The sequence below is a fragment of the Dichomitus squalens genome (assembly GCF_000275845.1).
Source record: "Dichomitus squalens LYAD-421 SS1 unplaced genomic scaffold DICSQscaffold_1, whole genome shotgun sequence".
Classification (NCBI taxonomy): Eukaryota; Fungi; Basidiomycota; class Agaricomycetes; order Polyporales; family Polyporaceae; genus Dichomitus; species Dichomitus squalens.
The window spans coordinates 2,573,401-2,591,678 of NW_006766883.1; the positions used below are offsets into that span (position 1 = coordinate 2,573,401).

At 60.3% G+C, this 18,278-nt stretch overlaps 6 protein-coding genes across 6 annotated transcripts; 3 read left to right on the top strand and 3 right to left on the bottom strand.

Moving 5' to 3' along the window:
* Window positions 1-373: 373 nt before the first annotated feature.
* DICSQDRAFT_165082 (uncharacterized protein) lies at window positions 374-2,743 on the top strand (the record flags this gene model as incomplete). Its single annotated transcript, XM_007360602.1, has 7 exons — window positions 374-517; window positions 573-758; window positions 826-1,206; window positions 1,832-1,966; window positions 2,023-2,350; window positions 2,418-2,549; window positions 2,616-2,743. The coding sequence occupies 7 exons, from the start codon at window positions 374-376 to the stop codon at window positions 2,741-2,743; spliced, it is 1,434 nt and encodes a 477-aa protein (XP_007360664.1).
* Window positions 2,744-5,685: 2,942 nt separating this feature from the next.
* Window positions 5,686-7,164, top strand: DICSQDRAFT_151571 (uncharacterized protein). Its single transcript, XM_007360603.1, has 2 exons — window positions 5,686-6,810; window positions 6,874-7,164. The coding sequence occupies exon 1, from the start codon at window positions 5,706-5,708 to the stop codon at window positions 6,771-6,773; it is 1,068 nt and encodes a 355-aa protein (XP_007360665.1). The 5' UTR covers window positions 5,686-5,705; the 3' UTR covers window positions 6,774-6,810; window positions 6,874-7,164.
* Window positions 7,165-7,879: 715 nt separating this feature from the next.
* Window positions 7,880-12,212, bottom strand: DICSQDRAFT_131520 (nucleotide-diphospho-sugar transferase). The gene is made up of 12 exons (XM_007360604.1): window positions 11,446-12,212; window positions 10,007-11,380; window positions 9,840-9,923; window positions 9,606-9,777; window positions 9,502-9,537; window positions 8,931-9,439; window positions 8,817-8,864; window positions 8,745-8,762; window positions 8,623-8,693; window positions 8,480-8,552; window positions 8,347-8,414; window positions 7,880-8,247 (listed from the first exon to the last, which is right to left on the bottom strand). The coding sequence occupies exons 1-2, from the start codon at window positions 12,038-12,040 to the stop codon at window positions 10,497-10,499; spliced, it is 1,479 nt and encodes a 492-aa protein (XP_007360666.1). The 5' UTR covers window positions 12,041-12,212; the 3' UTR covers window positions 7,880-8,247; window positions 8,347-8,414; window positions 8,480-8,552; window positions 8,623-8,693; window positions 8,745-8,762; window positions 8,817-8,864; window positions 8,931-9,439; window positions 9,502-9,537; window positions 9,606-9,777; window positions 9,840-9,923; window positions 10,007-10,496.
* Window positions 12,213-12,542: 330 nt separating this feature from the next.
* DICSQDRAFT_76832 (exo-beta-1,3-glucanase) lies at window positions 12,543-15,666 on the top strand. The gene is made up of 8 exons (XM_007360605.1): window positions 12,543-13,029; window positions 13,092-13,855; window positions 13,979-14,142; window positions 14,197-14,364; window positions 14,456-14,602; window positions 14,671-14,745; window positions 14,811-14,879; window positions 14,969-15,666. The coding sequence occupies exons 2-8, from the start codon at window positions 13,703-13,705 to the stop codon at window positions 15,465-15,467; spliced, it is 1,275 nt and encodes a 424-aa protein (XP_007360667.1). The 5' UTR covers window positions 12,543-13,029; window positions 13,092-13,702; the 3' UTR covers window positions 15,468-15,666.
* A 293-nt stretch (window positions 15,667-15,959) lies between these two features.
* On the bottom strand, window positions 15,960-16,184 carry DICSQDRAFT_142822 (uncharacterized protein; the record flags this gene model as incomplete). The annotated part of the gene is made up of 1 exon (XM_007360606.1): window positions 15,960-16,184. One exon carries the CDS (start codon window positions 16,182-16,184, stop codon window positions 15,960-15,962), a length of 225 nt encoding a protein of 74 aa, XP_007360668.1.
* Window positions 16,185-16,411: 227 nt separating this feature from the next.
* On the bottom strand, window positions 16,412-17,254 carry DICSQDRAFT_123664 (uncharacterized protein; the record flags this gene model as incomplete). Its single annotated transcript, XM_007360607.1, has 5 exons — window positions 16,412-16,476; window positions 16,523-16,718; window positions 16,776-16,909; window positions 16,960-17,068; window positions 17,129-17,254. The coding sequence occupies 5 exons, from the start codon at window positions 17,252-17,254 to the stop codon at window positions 16,412-16,414; spliced, it is 630 nt and encodes a 209-aa protein (XP_007360669.1).
* Window positions 17,255-18,278: the final 1,024 nt, after the last annotated feature.

The following is an 18,278-nucleotide window of genomic DNA, read 5'->3' on the forward strand; positions in this document are numbered from 1 at the left end:
GATATTGTTACTGGGTGCAGATCCTCTCCCCCGCACCGAGATCGACAGTTCCGTGCTCAGCGTGGGGCTCATAAGTCGTAAGGACCCATTGCAGGCCTTTCGCTAGGTGTCCTTGGGCTTCTAGATGTCGAAAATGTCAAACTGTCAACGCAAAGTGTCGTGAAGCGCTCATAATTACGTCCGTGCGCATCATTTATGTGTGTCTCCGGACAGATAGGACGCTGACTGAGGATCTACTGTGTACAGGGACTCGTCATAGAAGGTTGTCACTTTGGTCGAAAACCTGACTCAAATATCGCAGACACATCTATGAGGACACAATCAGGTCCACGCCCTCCATTCGCTCTCTCGCCCCTCTACAGTGTCTGCTCTCATGTACGGCGACAACGATTACCGCACAACATCTCCGGACACGGGCGCAGAGGACGAGAACGACAACCAGGGGCTAGCTTACAACGATCCTTCCCCGGACAGCCGGGATCAGTATATTCGAGAGCCACAAGACTACCGTCCCGAGGTATGCTGTTCTCATTGACAACTGCTCACCTCGAGTCTCACACGTTGCTCTCTAGCGTAATGCACGCCCTTCTTCGCAGCCCCGTGCCTCGCGCACTCAGACGCGACCGCAGGCGCACCCTCAAGCCCATCACAACGCATCATCCCAGCAGCAGCAGATGCAGGACAAACTTCAGCACGCCGCCGTGCATCAGTTGACGCATGCGGCCGCAAACCATTATAGACAGGACTCCTCTGATTCGGTACGAGTCTACCATCCGAGCTTCATGTATTCTACAGGCGCTAAAGGCTTCCGCGACTTGTCAATAGGGAAACCAGTCGTCCCAGCAGGACCCCAACCAGGCAAACTATCAGCAAGGCAACGACGCGTACCCCCAGCAGGGTAGTCAGGCCTACCAGCAACAGGGCGGCCAAGCCGCCGCGAACACAGCCAACGGCAGCAGCGGCTCCGACTTCACCAACTTCATTGACAAAACCGGCGACAAGCTCGAGGATCACGCGGAGGCGCACTACGAGAAGAAGCTGACGCAGAGCGCGTATCGTGCGGAGGACGGGGTACTGGAGCAGACCGACCGCGTATACGGGTGCATGGAGAACGCGATCGCCAGATGGTGGAACTCGTTGTTCGAGAAGAAGGAACCGGAGCCGCAGCCTCACCAGCAGCACCACGCGGCGCCGCAGACCGCCCAGGTCCGTGCTTGAGGAGTTTTTTGGTTGTCACGGTGCTGGGGAGGTCAAAGTATATATCCTGGCGCTTATAGGAGTCTGTATGTTACCATTGCGTGCCTATGGAAGGTAGACAGCTTATGTGGTATAGAAACTGTGTGGCGGTGTCATTTTACCTTCCCTTCTCATCTCCCATGTGCATTGCATGATTACACTCTCAGCTTCCCGGACGGTGGGTCGAATGAAATGGAGCACAATGGGAACGCAGGCAGAAGGTGCGGTATATTGCACAAGTGATTTCTCATGAGTTTCACGTGCACAGCCATCTCAGTGGATTCATCGAGGGACTTGCCATACAGCAGCGAGGGCATCAGGTGCTGGGCAGGGTATACTCGACGACGCTGCGCAAGTGCTTTCGACACCGTTCGGTGCCTGCCCAATATGGACAGCAGCTTCTCGACATTCCGGCCCTGCTCGCCAAGCAGCCGCGCGCGAGAAATCGCGACTAACCTCAACATCAGATTGTACAGTGCTTCTTTCATTTTCGCGACCGTCTTCTACGTTGCCAACTCCGACGGCTTAAATATGCCCAGCCGGGACCCTCGGGCTCGCTCCGTTTGGGTCGCCCTCTCGCATCCATGACATGCAGGTCTTGTCCGCTTCAGCTATCTCTGTTTACCTCTGTCTTGTGCCCGGGCTGGTCTCGGGAGCGTTCGCGGGCGTGTCGGGTCGTTCAGGCCTAGTAGTGCGACGGGATGCGATGATTTTGGCTTCGGTCGAAGAGGTGCGTCGTCTGCTCCCCCGCAGACTCATTGTTGTGCTCATCAGAAATGGCTACAGGACACACGGGTTACGCTTGTTGACACCGCCCTTCCTGCCGTGGTCTCCGGCCCCGCTGCCTCATCCACTGCGGTCCTGGCCTTCGCGTTGTCAAACGCTACAGCATCCGAGGACCCCGCACAGGCAGCGCAGACAAACGATACCGCGTCTACAGCGAAGACGCGCGCCGCCATCGTCGCCGGCGCAGCTGCAGGAGGAGGCACCGCGCTTCTCATCCTCCTCGTCGTTCTGGGCTATTTCGCCACGACATGGTGGCGGAGGTGGCAGGAAGAGAAGATGCTGCGGGCGGTGACATCCCCGCGTGCAGAGTACACCGTCGATCCGGAAGGTGCGCCGCCGACGCCTCGTCTCCCCCATCCTGATGCTGCGACGAAAGTCATTGATAGTACCCTTAGATGCCGCAGAGTGTTGGAGCGAGCGTTCGGGGACGCACAGGCTGTCTTCGCTGATGGCCTACCAGCCCGATTCGTTCCACGGCAGTGGCTGGAGCGACATCTCGCACCACGCTGGCGTATCCTCTGCAGCTGGTTCGTGCGATCTGCTTCAGACACCGGCCCGCCGCTGATACACCGCTTTGTGCTTTGTACCGGCAGCTGGGCCCAGCCCTAGAACTCGAGCGGGAGGAGCAAACGCCTCTCGCGTCGACTTGCGCTACTGCTCGATCCCCAAGTTCCACTTGCGGAGGCAAGGTCCGTTTGATCGGCCCAGCGTATTCGTCTAGATTTTGACTATGGTTCGGCAAGGTCCGACATCGCGCAGAGTGGACGGGATGCAGGGCGTCCGCGCGACTACGTTCAGAGGCCCGTTCTTATAACAGTGAATGTGCGCTGTGCATGTCAGTCGCAGCCCGCTCTCGCAAGCGAACCAAGGCGAGTGTGATGCCGCGCTAGTCTGCCTCGATCGCACTGTCCGCCCCGCACTCGTATACACCGGCAGTAGTCGGCGTAGATTAGTATGCCGCCACCCTTCGCAATCGGCTCGTGGCGTGATCACCACTTCGCTCCGGTCCGAGTTGTAGTTGTGGGACATCGTGCGACACAAGGATGCGGCGTTCGCAAGACTCAACGCCGCGCACGGCAAGGTGTACGACCTGTCTTGTCTTGAAGCTGGGTGGGGCGCGCAGATAGCCTCCTCAAATTTTGCCCTTCTAATGCTTTCTGTCAGAACTCGTGCGCGAACGGGGATAGTGGCCTGACGCGATCCGATCTGCACCACATATCATGCCCGAATTCGCGCCCGGGTTGCTGACTGCACTGGCCAGCCGACCAGCGAGCATTCGATCCAGCCAGAGACAGTACCGTACGACGCACGTACCGAGGGTTTCGAGGGAGGGCGTGGCGTTTTTGCCGGGATGGCGGCCGCGTGATATGAGCTTGGCCTGTGGAGCCTGTGGCCAATGACTGTGACTACGTCGGATCGTGTTGAAAACCAAGTTACTGTCGACTCACCTTAGTTTGTGCGTGACGTCGTACGATGTAGGGAATTCGGACTGGATGGCATGCGCGACACTGTGATAAGTGAAAGGATTGTTGCAGACATAGCATTCACCCGGCGCGGCCTAGTAGTCGCCAAAGTTGCTCACCCAGCGATGCTTGAACGGCGGCGGACCCATGCTCGTATTTCGACCATGACGGGCCGATCGTGCCCTCGTAGGTCATCAATGTCTGCCCTAGCCTTCTCAAGGCTATAGGATGAGAATCTGACATGGGTTCTCAAGCGAACGCCGCAAGGGTGGTTGCGCACGCACCAATCCATCTCGAGTAACTGGAGGTATGATTCCTCAGCGTCCGCCCTCATCATGGCGGGCACGAGCAGGGGTACAAGCCACGCACCGCCTGTGTCGACACATTCAGCGAATCTACTCCGCAGCCCGCACGTCCCTCTTCATCTACCATGCATGCAAGCCATGATCGCCAAACTCCAAGCCGCTCTTTTTGCCGTCACTTTTCTTTGCCATCCTTGTCGCCGCTCGTCCCAGTCACGGCGACGACAGCCGTGACCGCCGCAGCCCCCCGAGCATCCCCCCGGGTGAGCTCTGGCCTCTCGAGGGTCCGATCAAGCAGATACTTGAGTATCAGCTCAAGTACATACTCGAGACCGACAGGGCTTTCGATCGTTTGGATTGGGCCCCGAGGTGAGCAGTGAGTGTCCGGCAGTTAGATTACACTGAGGTGTTCATGCAGCATATCGTCCTCGTAGCTGTCTAGGAGGTCGGATGGGAGGGGTGGCCGAAGCGGGGGTGGCGTAAGTGTGTTTGTAGGAGCATGCCGCCAGCCTGGGTGTGTGTATGCATCTTAGTTTGTGACCGAGTAAAAGAAGGAAAGAAACAGAAATAGATGTGAACTCGCATGAGGGGTTCGCGGGACTCGAAGCTTCGAGGCTGAATACAGAGCTGATAGCCAGACGTCGTCCGTGACCACGATTGCCGCGGACCAGTCGCTCAAGTCACGGCCACGCGTTCCGTGACGGGTCGTGTTCGTCGCGTCCGACGCGTCGATTGGATCACGCCAACGTTGCCGTCCGGGGTGGCCTCTGCAGGTAGCGTGACGGGCACACTCGCTATCGCTTCATGAACAGGTCTTCATACCTCTCTATCAGTGGCCAAAGTCGATAGTCGAGCAAGGTATAGTAAACCGGGGTAGCTTGGCCGCCGCCTCTCTACTAGTCAGTCTCCCCGGAGGAAGAACATGTGTCTGCCTTTCCTAAAGCCATCATCACACCCAGGTTGTTCTTGATTCTGATTCCATGGAATTCCATGTCCATGGCTACCACCTGCAGAGCGTGTGCAACACTCTTGGGATCAACTGCCCGGCCAGCAATCCCCGCGCTGAGCTATACCAGCTCCTGCCATACGAGTCCGGCACACTGTGGCTCACCCACAACGTCCGAAACCCGCCAATTGTGCTTATGATCCCCTGCAGCTTCCACGCACACGTGGAGGATGTCTCCTGCTCGCGCTCTGCGTCGTCTCTCACACATCGCACCTCCCGAGCGGCTCCAAGCAGCGAGACGGGATGTTCGCCACCTTCGTCGTCGTCAGAGTCCCATCCGCATTCATTGTTACCGCCAGCGGCCTCTCCACGTCTTCCACAAGTGCGGGTGGTCGTCAGGACTTGCATGGCGGGTTCCGGTGTAATGCGTACGCGCCGCGGCGGCGGACCGGGGTGGCCGTCGGAAGATAGGGGCGATATGGAGGTGGGTATGGTGGCCGAGTCCATTTGGGTGCTAGAGAGATTTGTGGGCATTGGGGGGGAGGGAGCTCGTGGAGGAGGGTATTTAGTTTGACCGGGAGTCAGGATATGCTTTGGTGCGTGGGACAAGCAGGAGTTTGAAGGGTGCTTGGAAGATGTGCGCTGATTTCACTCGTGAGTTGTTGCAGTTGAAAGCTCCCTTACGTCGCAGGGAGCTGGGCCTCTTGACTGACGGAAGAGATTGCTAGACTTCTATCTGACGACGTGCGTTTGCTCACCCGTTCGACAGGATATCGGAGAACGCTTCTGGTAATCTGACCAAATGATGAGAAAAGAATGATCCCCAGTGTCGTGAGGTGCAGAGCAGAGTCCAAGGCCAAGAATCGCCGAGCACTAGCGCCAAGCACGTGCGAGAGAACCCAGCGCGGTCAATTTCGCGCGTCTGCACAGCGCATCTCTCCTCCCCCCTCAACCCATCTGCTCTCGCCCAGCATGTACGCCCTCCGCCGATCCACAGCCTCCTTCCCCCGTCTTTACTCAACAGCACCCCCCAAGCCCCCCGTAAAGCTCATCGCCGAGCTCCGCAAGCTCGCCGAAGGCGTCTCGCTCACCAAAGCCCGCGAGGCGCTCGCCGCCAGCAACAACGACCTCCCCGCCGCCCTCGCGTGGCTCGACGCCGACCGCGCCGCCTCGGGCGCCGCGAAAGCCGCCAAGCTCGCCGGCCGCGTCGCCGGCCAGGGCCTCGTCGGCGTGCAGGTGCTCTCCCCCGGCGCGCGCCCCGGCGCGAGCGGGAGCGCGGTGCGCGCGGCGATGGTCGAGCTGAACTGCGAGACGGACTTCGTCGCGCGCGGCGCGCTGTTCAACAAGCTCCTCGCGGACGTCGCGCACACGGCCGCGTTCCTCGCCGAGCCCGCCGCGTCGCGGGGGGAGGGGTTCGTCCGCGAGGTGAGGCTGGACGCGCTGGGCGACGCGCCGCTGCTGGACCACGCGGACCCGGTGGGCGCGAGCCCGGCGGGGCGGCTCTCGGCGCACGCGAACACGGTCGGGGGCGCGGTGCGGGACTTGGTGGCGAAGGTGGGGGAGAAGATCACGCTGCGGCGCGCGGTCGCGGTCGCGCGGGACCCGCTGCCGTACGCGCAGCGGCGCCTGGGCCTCCGCGCGTTCCCGTACGTGCACGGGGCGGTGACGGTGCCGACGAACGGGACGAAGGGCGCGCTGGCGCTGCTGGCGTTCAGGAGCGCGAGGCTGCCGGAGCTGGTCGCGTCGGAGGCGTTCCAGAGGGAGCTCGCGGCGCTCGAGCGGTCGCTGGGCCGGACGATCGTCGGCTTCCCGGTGACGAGGGTCGGCGAGTCGGATGGCCGGGATGCTGAGGCTCTTTATGGCCAGCCTCCGGACATGTTCGTGAACAAGACGGGGAGCACGGTGTTGGAGGAGTTGCGGAATTGGGCGGATAGGAACAAGTTGGGCGGGGAGGGCAGCGGGGAGGACGCTGCGCTTGCGGTGCTCGAGTTCAAGAAGTGGTCGGTTGGGGAGCCGCTCGAGAGCACCGAGAGCTCATGAGGCGTCGACTCATAGAGCTCGCTGGCCATTTACCTAGGTGAGTTCACTCAAGGCAGTGCTGGGCGAGTGACGATGTGCTCATCCGCATCTTGCAATCTAGACAAGTTGCGCTACAACAAGTATAATGCTCGTCCTAATGCCGGCTCTTCGGAGTCGTAATGCCAACACGCATCTCTACTCGACAAGTTGTGCACGCTGCCTTACAACAGGCTGTCTTGCTGGAGGAGTTTGAGAGGACGCACTCACGAATCTGGGAAGATTTCCGCGCAAAATATCGGGACGGGGATGTTGTCCCTTGCGCTCCTGGGTGTGCTACGACAAATAAAACTCGTCCACGTCAGGTAGCTATCAACACAGATCGTCGAAATACCATGACCGGGAAATATCTGGCTTGCACGCGCCTGACGCATGTACGTCTATCAGCGGATCGAACTCGGAGCGGCAACGTGGAGATAGCATCATTGGCAGTATATGCGCACGCAAAACGAGAAGGGTGGGTAGAGGACGACATGATTGTTCGCCGTCTGCGGCCGCCAATCGCTCTTGGATAGCCAAGGTGCTCGAGGGTGGTTGTGCGTTTCCCGCTTCCCCTGTTTACACAAGCGCGGGTGGTATAGGTTGCCTTTGGAGGCACTGAGCTGAAAATAACGGCGGATCACAGGGTGCACATCGGGGACAGAGGGCCCGCGAGCAGTCATCTGAAAGGCCCGATTGGCCCGACCAAGTCTGACCGAGAGTCAAAGCCCCGAGCAAATCGGTGGCCCCATACGCGACCGTCCGCGTCAGCGCGCGAGGGCGAGGTGGTGGTCAAAGACCAAGAGCGAGTGTGACAAAATGCAGAGAGAAAAGCAGCGGGCCAAGGAACGTGACAAACGAACACGGCCGTTTGCTCGCAGAGCCCGCTTGAGCCTCAGGCCGTCACTGGCGCCGTCCTCTCCGCCGCCTCCGCCAGGCTCAGTTCTCTTGCATCGTGACCTCACACCCGCTCACTCCACCCCCCCCCCTCCCGCCCTCATTCTGCCGGTCTCGCCTCGCCGCATCCGCGCCGCCGACACTGTGTTGCTCAGCCTCCTCTCCTGCTGCTTCCCACGAAAGACCCCCGGCCTCGCGCGCTCTCGTGCGGACGCAGCCCACCCCGCCGGACACCCGTCCCCCGCCATGAACGGCACCCAGGCCGCGAAACACGGCAGGCCCGTCCCCGCAGGGCCCACCCCGCCCGCGCCCGCGGCGGCCCCGCCGGCCCCCCCAAACGCCAACTCCAACGCACCGAACGCGAACGCAGCACCCGCCCCGCCGAAGCAGCCCAACGGGACGGCGGCGAACGGGGCGCATGCGCCCCCCGCGCAGAAGGGCAAGAAGAAGACCGCGGAGCCGCAGCCCGTGGACCCGTCGCAGATGTACGAGACGTTGAAGAGCAGGATCGCGGCGCTCGAGGAGGAGGAGGTACACGAGGAGGAGGAGGAGCGGCGGTTCGGTGAGTGACGTGCGGGCCCGCTGGTCCCTCATGTTGTGCTTTCCAGGCATGTGCGATACATGATGCTGACGGGGCTTCGGATGCGTGCGCGGGACATAGCGGAGGAGGCGCAGAAGAGTGTCTGGGGGATGACGGAGACGGCGATACATGCAAAGTACATTGAGCTGGTGCGTGTGCCATTGGTCTGATATCAAGACGGAAAATTGACGATGCAACTCTGCTCTATGCCTAGTTTGCAGAGCTTAAACGACTGGAGCGAGACCATGCGAAGGAGAAGCAGAAGCTGGTGAAGGACAAGGATGCTGGTGCGTCTGCTCGTGCCTGTCATTGCTTTCGACAGTGCAGACGACGTCCTTACTTTCGTGCATCCTACAGCCAAGAGTCAACTGACGAAGGCGAACCAAACCAAGACGAAGATGGAGAACCTCGCGCGGGAGCTGCAGAAAGTGCGTCACCATCGCCCTCTATGTTGATTCTGATCTTGACCGCTCCCTCAGGACAACAAGAAGCTGCGGGTCGGTTAGCTCATTTGAAGACATCGCTGGCGTTCTCACAGACATGGCATACAGGAAGACAGCAAACGACTAGCGACGTGCGTCGAGGAGGCGCAAGAAGAGGTACGTCCCCCTTCCGTCTCTCCCCCTCTCAGCTCGCCCAACCAGGCCCATACCGCCCCACAAAAGATCACGCAAATGAAGACGGACATGGCGAAGCGCGCGGAGCGTGCCAAGATCCAGGAGTCCAAGTACCGCGAGATGCCCGACATCGTCGTGCGCGTCGTCTGCAAGTACCGCGCCGAGCTCTACTTCAAAATCTCGCGCAAGACGAAGCTCGCGCGGCTCTTCAACGCGTGGACGGAGCGCATGGAGAACAACGTCGTCTCGTCCGCCGGCTCGGCCGCCGCAGGGAAGAAGGGCGCGAGCTCGCTCGTCAACGGCACCGGGACGATCGTCGGGAGCGCGAGCGGGGCCGCACCCAGTGCGGGCGCGATGCAGTTCATCTTCTCGCACGGGGGCAGGACGCTCGAGCCGGACCAGACGCCGGAGGAGGCGGGCATCGAGGACGGGGACGTGATCCTGGCGGTGGAGATGATGGACCTGACGGACGGGCCGGGGACGGAGGAGCTGGACGAGGGGCAGCCGCGGCCGGTGAGGCCAAAGCTGAGGAAGGAGTGGGTGGAGGACCCGACAGAGTGAGTGGGCCCTGATCCGCTCGACCGTTCGCTGGGGCTGGGAGAGACTGACGGTTTTGCAGGGCGCGGAAGACTCTCCAGAACATCTTTGACGGAGTGTGCGTCCTGCTGGGTTTCCCGCGTGCCCGCTCGAGGCAGCAGCTGACATGTACCGTCTGCGTTCTAGCGTCCGCGAGCGGCTGAAGGAGATCCTGCGACAGTACAAGCTCCGAGAACAGCACTTTGAGTGTGTCGTGCGCTCGAAGGAGCTCGAGGTGCTGTTGTCGCGGGCACGCGCGGCAGAGCAGAAGCAGCTCGCCGACGCCGAAAAAGCCCGGGCAGACAAGATGGAGGAAGAGGTGTGTGTGTCTTCTACGGCTCTGTCTGCATCGAGAGCGCTGATTCCCTGTCGCATCCGCAGAGCAAGCAGTTACGCAAAGAGCTGGACGACGCGACAGAGCAGCAAACCATCCTCATTAACAAGCTGCTATCATGTTGTCACGAGGTACGTTCTCGCACGCATACACGGGCTGCCTCTCGGGTATGGCATGGTGGCACGGGTGTGGTCGCTGATGGCGTTACGAGCAGCCCGACAGCGAACGAACACGACAATTTCTCCAATCATTACACGGGGCGCTGCACAAACAGGAGGCCCACAAGCAACAAGACGGGCCGCCAGAGGGGCAGAATCAGAAGGTAGTCAACGGCAGTCGCAAGGCAGATGGCTCGTGACAGCGACGGCGGCGAGCATGTGGTGACCAGTCGGATTTCCTACGTGTAGACTGTACCTCATCGCATGCTCGGCATACGTCGCGGTTCTGATTTGAGACTCTCGGCTTCCGCCCCGCGTGCGTGAGGTCGATGGCCACTGATATCAAGCATAGTTTTCCGGAGAACGTGGGCCTCTGCGCAGGCTGCGAGGTGAGATGCATCCCAGTGGATTTAAGGGGGAAAAAAAACAACGAAGTCCGTGAAGAACGACACAACAGCTGCGACGACGGGATATACGATGATGGTACACAGTCCGAATCTAATGCTTCTTGCGTGCGGGTATTATCACTGTCTCTTGCGGGGGCTTTTACACGAGGGCGTCCAGCTCCTCAACAGAGCTGACGACGCCCGACTTCGTGAACGTCTTCCCCTTGACGGACTCCAGACCCTCCCCGGCGTACGTAACGAGTGGCGAGAGCTCGATCTCCACGCCCTCCTCCACCGTCGCACCCGCGGCCTCCAGGAACCGCCTATGCTGCGCTAGCAGGTCGCGGCGGCTCGTCTCGGGGTCGTCCGAGCCCGTCCCGGGCGCGTTCTTGAGCGGGCTGAACTCCTCCGCGCGCGCGACCTCGAGCACGGCAAAGTGCCGCGTAAACGGAAACACGTCGAAGACGAACATCTCGAGCTTCATCCCGTTTGGCTTGGCGGGCCTGACGGGCTCGCCCGAGCGCAGGTCGACGTGCGGGATCTTCTTGCGCGCGATGTGGAACGCGAGCTCGTCCTCGAACGCCTGCACGGAGCGCAGGAACGCGGTCGTGTAGAAGTGGTTCACGATGTTGCCCGCGCGGAACGCGAGCTCGCCCGCGGGCGTGCGGCGCTCGGCCTGCTCCTTGGAGATCTCCGAGTACTCGAGCACGCAGAAGCGGTCCCCGCGGCGGGCGACGACGCCGACGGACTCGGTCGGGTACGCCTTGGGGACGACCTTGGCGGCGCAGTCGGCCTGCTTCTGGATGCAGTACCCGAGGAAGACGGGGTCGGCGATCTTGACGAGGCAGTTGTCGACGCAGTACGAGTGCACGTAGAGGACGTTGCGTTTGCTGAGGTCGGAGAGGACCGTGTGCGCCTTGTCCGCGGGCGAGAGGGGCTGGCGGAGGGCGGCGTAGAGGCCGCCGTTGCCGTCCGGGGCGACCGCGACGCGCGAGCGCGTCTCGAGCAGCACCTTGCCGTCCATGGTGAGGCACGGGAGGGTGCCTGTGCGTCAGAGCGTCTGATCAGATCGCGCACAGCGCCATTGAGTACGAGAGAGAGCGGCGCACCCTGCTCGAAGAAGACCACGTTCGCGGGGTCCAGGCCGAAGTAGCCGTTCTTGTTGAAGAACGCCTCGGTCTCTGCGCGCGTCGGGCCGCTGGTCATGACATACCACGGGATCACGACGGAGCCCGCGGGCCTGCCCGCATGCTGCGCGGCGACCGTCTGCAGGCGTGCGATCCGCTCGGCCTGGTACTGGAAGAGGGACTTGTGTGAGGGCAGGCCGATGTCGTAGCACCCCTTCGGCGCGCTGCTGCCCAGCCGCGTGCCCTGGCCGCCGGCCATGAGCAGGACGCCGACCTGGCCGCGCGCGACGGCGTCGAGGCCTATCGCGCGCCATTCCTTCTCCTTCTCGGGCACGCCGATCACCGAGTCGGCGGCGTCCTCGGGGAGGGGCTCGATGGACTCCTTGCCGGCGTTGTCTGCCAACTGCTTCTCGGCGGAGACGGCCCTGTGGAAGATGCGGTTGACGCGCTCGATGTCGAGGGCTTCGAGCTGGGCGACGAGCTCCTCGCGCTCGGCGTCGGAGAGCTGGTCCCAGAAGGTGAAGAGGTGTCCCTGGCCTGCAGATTCGTAGCGTTGGCGGAGATTATCGATAGACATAGCTGGTAGCGTAGCGTAGAAAGCGAATCAAACAGACAAAAGGCGAAGGCGAAGGCGAAGAGGAAGACGTGGCAAGCAAGGTCGTGGAGGTGGATAGGGATGAAAGTGGTGAGCAGGATGTGGCTGTCGGGCGGTCTACTTAACCCGAGAGCGAGACGCGTCTGTGGAGGGCGCAAGGTGTAATGTGCTCGGAAGACGCCGTGCCCGGCGGCATGTACGTACAGCCAGCAGCACATCGCTTTCCCCAGCGGTGCACCGTGGCTGTCCCCCTCACCGTCCAGGCCGTCATTGGAATCAATATCACCTCCTGTGGTGGTGTTTGCCGTCATAGCCTACAGGGACCTCGGGCTTGGGAGTCCGCCAAATCCACTCGAAGTGCAAGTTTCAGCCCATTTGCCTTTTTGAACCACAACCACCATGTCCCGAGCTGACTTCTAGCGCATCCTTGATACTTGACGACGCATTCGACCCGACGCATCGCGGTCTTTGCTCCAAGATGTATCTTTGGCGGTTGTGGATGGGATACGTGACGGATAGATGAGCTGAACAGCCGCCGGAAGGTCAAGCACAGAAGCTCTCGGGACTAGATGGGCCCCTCCAGCCGTTTTTCACTTCCATCGTCCTGCCGGCGTTGCCTCGGCACTCTTCATCTTACACCTTCTCGTACCTTGCTTCCCTGACCCGCATGCAGTCGTGCGTGCTCTCTGTCCTCTGTCTAATTATACGCACAAGTCATAGGCGTTGTAGAGGCGCGCGTCGCAGCCTTCTCACCGTGAACAGCAGGGGGAATCCGCACGATTTTCCTCCCGTTTGGACGTCGTATTCCTGCCCTTGTTTCTCAACTGCTTGTGCAGATGAAGCCTTCCTGACACATCTTGCCCACCGGAACTGTTGCCTCCGGGTGCACCACGCTGGCCATGATTCGAGCGAGTAGGCTTAGATCCGCTAAAACGCACCTACCCATTCCTTCTCGCTGTCCAGCCTGACAGGTACGCCTCTGGCTCTGTGAGCTCCTGACCACCTGACTGACGTGCTACCGCTTGGCCGCCAGTGGATTCCGGGTGCACAAATTCGAGCCCCGAGGCGGAAGCGACGAGTAGGACGTGTTTGGACTCCATCACGCAAGCGTCTCCTTTGGTCACCTGCGCATCTGCCGCCCGTGTCATTCCGCTCGGACACGATGGCGACACAAGTCGACCTACCGTTTCTTGTCTTATCGCCGGTCGACTACAGCGCCCTTGTGCTCCTCAGGCACAGCAGAAGCCCTCCGAGGTGCTACATGGGTCAGGTTTGGCCATCCCTGATTCCTCGGCCAGAGGTGGACCTGTTCGGCCGGCCAGCGTGATATCCACGAAATGTGTGAGCATCAAACATGATCGAAAGATGAACTCGCTCTGTTTATGCGAATTTGAAGGCCTGAAATAGGCAAACTGCGAGGGTGCTGCGAAGCGTGTGTGGTGCGGACACGTGGGGTAGGGCATCCAGCTCTCCGATCCGCCCTCGCGAAAGGTGATGGAAGAAGCGGTAGCATACATACTAGCGTCAACGGCTAGGAAGGCCTATTTAGGTTGAGACCACCCTTCCCTGTCTCCTCGACCCCCGTCCTCGACCCTCCGCCCCCGTGTCTGTGTCTGGGTCTCCAACCGCTGCCTCTCGACGACCATGGTCTCCTTCAGAGCAGCCCTCTCTTCGGCGTCTGTCCTCGTCGCGCTCTTTGCGCGTGCCACCCTCGCCGACAACCCGATTAACCCCAGCTTCTCGTATGGTTCGACCAAGGTCCGTGGTGTCAACCTCGGCGGCTGGCTGGTCCTGGAGGTGGGTGTTCCTTGCGCTGCGTCCATACATTCTATTCCTTCCCCGGAGTCCGAGCCGAGCGCCGTCTGGACGTTATAATTACGCGACGCGTCATATCCTCATCACTCATTCCTTCTCTCGCAGCCGTGGATCACCCCAAGCCTCTTCGACAACACGGGCAACGACGCCATTGTCGACGAGTGGACGTTCGGCCAGCTCCAATCTCGCTCGACCGCGCAGTCCGTGCTCACGAACCATTGGAACACCTGGATCACCGAGCAGGACTTCGTCGACATCGCCGCTGCTGGGTGGGTCACGTGGCCGTGATGTGCATGTGTCTTTCTGAGCCTGAGTCTCTCTAGGCTGAACCACGTCCGTATACCCATCGGATACTGGGCATTCGAGGTTGGGCCTGGGGAGCCGTACATCTCTGGGCAGCTTCCATATCTCCAGAAGGCTGTCGGATGGGCTCGCAACCATGGCATCAAGGTCATTGTTGACCTGCACGGCGCGCCCGGCAGCCAGAACGGGTCAGTGGACTTCCCTGCGCGCTCTCGTAGTCCTATGTATAGGACGGATCCATCGTTGACGCCACTTCGTTCATCGCTCGCGTCTAAACAGCTATGACAACTCCGGCCATCGTATCTCCTTCCCTCAGTGGCACTCGAACTCGACGAACGTCCAACGTACGGATGCGATCATCAAGCAGATCGCGTCGCTGTTCATCAACGACCAGGACGTCGTCTCCGTGATCGCGCCGCTCAACGAGTGCGTCGTTTAGCCTTACAAGGCACTCACAATGGAAGCTCTGAACTGAGACGCTTCTTTGTGCCCAGGCCCGCAGGCTACGATGGCAGCGATGTCCTGAGCGTCGTTCGTCAGTACTGGTACGATTCGTACGGCAACATCCGGTAAGCTGGCTCGCTCCACCTTGGGGAGATTGGCCTGTTGACCTCCGTGCCCGCGACGCTTTTAGCTTCCCCTACGGCACGTCCCAACAGAGCAACACCGTTGTCCTTCTCCACGACGCGTTCCAGCCTCTGAGGTGCGTCTAATCCCCTCCTCGGATCAGAACCATCGAAGTTCAGATTTTCTGACCTCGGGCCCCCTTCCCCATCTGCCTCCTTCAAACAGCTACTGGAACGGCTTCCAGACGCCCCCGAACTGGCAGGGCGTCGCGATCGACACGCACATCTACCAGATGTTCTCCCAGGACGAGGTCGCGCGCACGAACCAGCAGCACATCTCCGCCGCGTGCGCGAACGCGCCCTCGCTCTCCTCGTTCGACCTCTGGACGATCGTCGGCGAGTGGACGCCCGCGGCGACGGACTGCGCGAAGTACCTCAACGGGCGCGGCGTCGGCGCGCGCTACGACGGGTCGTACCCCGGCTCGACCGCGGTCGGCTCGTGCGCGGGCCTGACGGGGAGCGCGAGCGGGTTCAGCGCCGCGTACAAGACGTTCCTCAGGCAGTACTGGGAGTCGCAGGTGGTCACGTACGAGCAGGGCGCGGGGTGGGTGCAGTGGACGTGGAAGGCGGAGGACGCGGACGAGTGGACGTACCAGGCGGGGTTGAAGAACGGCTGGATCCCGCAGAGCCCGACGCAGCTGCAGTACCCGAACATCTGCGGGTGAGGCGGGGGGCGAGAGAGGGAGTATACCCCTGCTTGCTTGCGTCGTGTGGCGGCGCGGCGCCTGCAGCTGCCGATACCTGCCGCCCTCCGGCTCGTTGTATTTGCATGAGGCACAACCTTACTTACACGCTCATTGTAGACTATTTCTTGTAGAGAACTTGCGTCCGCTGCGCACTATCGCCGGTCGCTTCTGTATTCATCATATTATATCCTATCCCTCGCCGGGATCGCTTGTTGCGTACCTTGAGGCTTGCGGAACAGTTCGAGTAACGCGCGATTCACGAGAGAAAACGAGGGGAAAGGCATTATGAATTGCAAGAAATAGCCAGATTGAGTTGTACGTATGTGGTATAGGTGGATGGTGATATTGTTACAGATATGATGAGGTATATAGCAAGGGCTAGTGCTAGACGATCCAAGGTGTGCCAGCAGGAGAGCACCGAGAAGTACCCGCAGTAGCGATAGAGATCACAGACGACGGCGCGAGAGAGAACTAAGATAGGTTATATGAACGCGGCGAGGAGGGAGCATAGGAGCTGCAGATTAGAGGAGCGAAAGGTGGGCGGAGGAGGAGGGGGTAAGAGAAGACGGGGCTAGAAATGCTGACCAGCAGACTGGAAAGCCCCAGTCCCCTCGAGCACAGCCGGAGATAGACCGTGGTGGTGATAATCAGCTGCAGTGGGGCGCATGCCATGGCCAAAGGATGGCAGGTTGGCATGGTGCTGGTCGTCGAAGCTCCAGTCCAATATCTGAGTGTCAATGTTGGCGACCGCGAATGGGGAGGACTGTAAGGACGCCCATATATTGGCGGACGCATGGACGGCGAAATCGGATGCTGACGCCACCGAAGGGTCAGGTTGCGGTTGAGGGGTGTCTAATTCGCCCGCGGTCACGGAACTTCCGGAGGGAGAGCTGTGACTGGCAACGTCAGTGATCTCTTGGGAATCATCGGCATACGACGTGCCAGCCGTAACATGGACTGTGGCCGCCGTAGGGTCGTCGGTCGGTGGCTAGTCAGCAACATCCTATAACGAAAATGGAATGGACCGAACGTACCCTCCGAGGTCAGGGGCGTCTCTACCGAGACTTGCGTGGTCGAAAGCGTCAGCTTCGCCGTTGCGGTCTGTCGCACTGTCCGCCTTCGCCGCTTGCGCTCAGCACTGACGCACGAGTGTTCAAGTCCGTTCTTGACGCAGCGCTCGCACGGCCGTCCTTCGTCGCACCGCTTGTTCGCCAATCGACAATTCGTGCACTACGCTGGGTAAGTCATCCGGGGATCAGGAGAAGACCTGATGCAAAGGGCACACACAGCAATCTTCACGCCGCGGGTCTTGCGCTGGGCCGCGCTCGTGCCGCTCTGAGCCGTCGGCCCCATTTGCTCTTGCGGTGACAGCGCGGGACTAATGGCCTCAACGGGGCTGGCGATGCTGGCGGTGAAGGATGCTGTTCCGGATGAGTGCACGCCCATCCCCAGATATGACGTCATAACATACCGAGTTGTGATCGGTGGACGAGTGCTGGGATGCAGACGTACTCCGGAAAAGGCGAGGTGAGCGCCCAGGGAGCCGAAGTAGTCCCCTGTCCGGCGACGGATGCTACACCCTGCGCCAATAGGATCTGGACGAATGGCCGACACGACTGACACCACGGCCACCCGCTCACATCGTTGGTGTTGTTCTGGTGACCGGTGGCAGCGTGGATGTCATCCTGTGGCCGAAAGTGGTCTGTCGAGGGGCCAGATGCAAAGAGATGGGCGTTGGAGGAGGGAAGAAGGAGATGGGAGAGCATGATGACGAAGAGGGTGCGGGGACTTTGGTAAATGGGGTGGACACGCAGCTACATTTTGGGCAGTGCTTGATATGGGGGAGCTTTATGAGAGTCCTTCTTCTTGGCGCTACTAGGATAGGTGGGGTTGCTGAGGGCGCCCGTACAATGACTATGACGTCAGTTTCTCACGAGGCACTGACATCTGTCTGTGAGTACCATATTGAGTTACCGAAAAGGTAACTTTCGACGTTCTTGCTAAGGCAATGCAAACCTAGCCACGACCTCCCTATGAAACAGCTCCCTACAGTCCCTGCATGCCCACCTCTTGAGCTAGTGTCCGTCTGGTGCATCTATACAAGGAGATCAATGTTTCTTGGATATGGCCAAGGCTCACTCCGGAGGCATCTCTGTCTCGGCAACGTCCAAGCCGCTGCAAGCTTCGCTTAGAGGCATAACGGACCTCGGGTGAGGCATCCGCGTGCTCAAAGATTGAACTTCGATGCCTCGTAGAGGCTGTTCCGGCATACGGGATTCGTGAACACACGCGGTTCGTACGCCGACCGCGGGCACCATGACGTCATACCACAATTTGTAGTACGGATGGTGCAGTGACACAGCCGGTGTACAGCGAAGTTCATCCCTGTCGTTTGACCGTCAGGTACGGAGAGTTCGTACAGCTCAGCTGAATAGCGGCGATCAGCTATGGACATCGGCGACAAGCAACTGGGAATAGCGCACCACAGGAAGGGTAAGAGCGGGCTCGCAAGCCGGATTTGGACGTGGCCACACGTCCTCTTACTCCAAGGACGCAAGTGCAGTCGGAAGGCGGAGGACCGGCATTCGGAGGGATCCGTACGCGATAGTATCGCAGCATCAGAAGTCAAGATAGCTGGCGTTTCAGTTTCAGTGCCCCGAAGACGCCTATTCAAGTTACGAGTTCCGTTTCCCCGAACTCTAACATGCCCGACACCAACGGTTCGTTTGGACGAGCCAGACTTTTTGAGTGACGTTGGCGGGGAAGAGCCGTCGCTGTAGCGTGGTCTAT

Coding starts and splice junctions, on each gene's coding strand:
- DICSQDRAFT_151571 (XM_007360603.1), top strand. CDS start 5,706: ATGTACGCCCTCCGCCGATCCACAGCCTCCTTCCCCCGTCTTTACTCA.
- DICSQDRAFT_131520 (XM_007360604.1), bottom strand. CDS start 12,040: ATGTCTATCGATAATCTCCGCCAACGCTACGAATCTGCAGGCCAGGGA. Junction 11,381..11,445: donor CGTGGTCTTCTTCGAGCAGG/GTGCGCCGCTCT, acceptor TCTGACGCACAG/GCACCCTCCCGTGCCTCACC.
- DICSQDRAFT_76832 (XM_007360605.1), top strand. CDS start 13,703: ATGGTCTCCTTCAGAGCAGCCCTCTCTTCGGCGTCTGTCCTCGTCGCG. Junction 14,365..14,455: donor GCGCCCGGCAGCCAGAACGG/GTCAGTGGACTT, acceptor GCGTCTAAACAG/CTATGACAACTCCGGCCATC. Junction 14,880..14,968: donor GACGCGTTCCAGCCTCTGAG/GTGCGTCTAATC, acceptor TCCTTCAAACAG/CTACTGGAACGGCTTCCAGA.